Raw genomic sequence first — 818 nt, forward strand, 5'->3', positions numbered from 1 at the left:
ATAATTAATATAACTGCTACTGCTGTGCAACTGCCGAGAACAAAGGAATATTCATTTACTGGGAGTAGTTACATGGGCTAGAACACCAAGTCCCTTGCCTGTATGCAGAACTAGGGAACAAGTCTCTTCCCACACTCTATCCTTAGGCTGCTTTAGGATAGGTGTCTGGAGCACATCTCTGTGCAGACTGTTCGCCCACGATGGTTGTGCTTCGGCTACGCTTCAGCTCCATCACCATACGGCCGACCTTCCAGCGAATTTTGAGAGGCAATAACATAAAAGGGAGGAAACAGTCCACCTTTTCCTCTGGAGGATTCAAACCAGGTACCTTCCCACTGGAAGCACAAGATTCAAGTAAATAAAATTTATAGTATACAAATAATAAGTTGATAATATGGAGAAGTAACTGATTATGATAATAGTAATAACAATAGTAAGTGTTTCTAAATGGGAAGACTCCCTCACGGTGTTAATAAAATACAAAATTATTCACAGAGAAATACGAAATGTTGGTAATTTTAAAGCTGAGCAATCTTGTGATCCAGAAAGAATAATTAACTTAACTGAAGTCATAATATAATGGAATGTTGTTGAAACTTTTAATTCAATTTCAGTTGTCTGGAAAGTTGTGTTCTTTGATCACCTCAATGCATTAATACTTCCTCTGGTATTCAATGTCTGGCTCTCAGAAGCATAGCAAGTGATTAAAAAAAACATTGCTTGAAGCAGGATGAGAGAGGAATAATCAATGCATTGAGTTGTAGTGCTGGAGAAGAGAATCGACTATCCTATGAATTGCCAAAAGAATAAACAAATAC

At 37.8% G+C, this 818-nt stretch overlaps 1 protein-coding gene across 1 annotated transcript in view; it reads left to right on the top strand.

Annotated features, from left to right (window-relative positions):
* The first annotated feature begins 200 nt into the window (after positions 1–200).
* The window catches only part of LOC102877255 (olfactory receptor 10AG1-like), a 14,735-nt gene continuing 14,117 nt past the window's right edge, over positions 201–818 (top strand). Inside the window, exons 1-2 of the mRNA XM_006902306.1 lie at positions 201–354; positions 615–667. Coding sequence (XP_006902368.1) covers positions 201–354; positions 615–667 — 207 coding nt within the window. The remainder of the gene's footprint in view (positions 355–614; positions 668–818) is intronic.

The sequence above is a fragment of the Elephantulus edwardii genome, unplaced genomic scaffold (genome assembly GCF_000299155.1).
Source record: "Elephantulus edwardii isolate Elephantulus edwardi_28Jun2011 unplaced genomic scaffold, EleEdw1.0 scaffold00389, whole genome shotgun sequence".
NCBI lineage: Eukaryota > Metazoa > Chordata > Mammalia > Macroscelidea > Macroscelididae > Elephantulus > Elephantulus edwardii.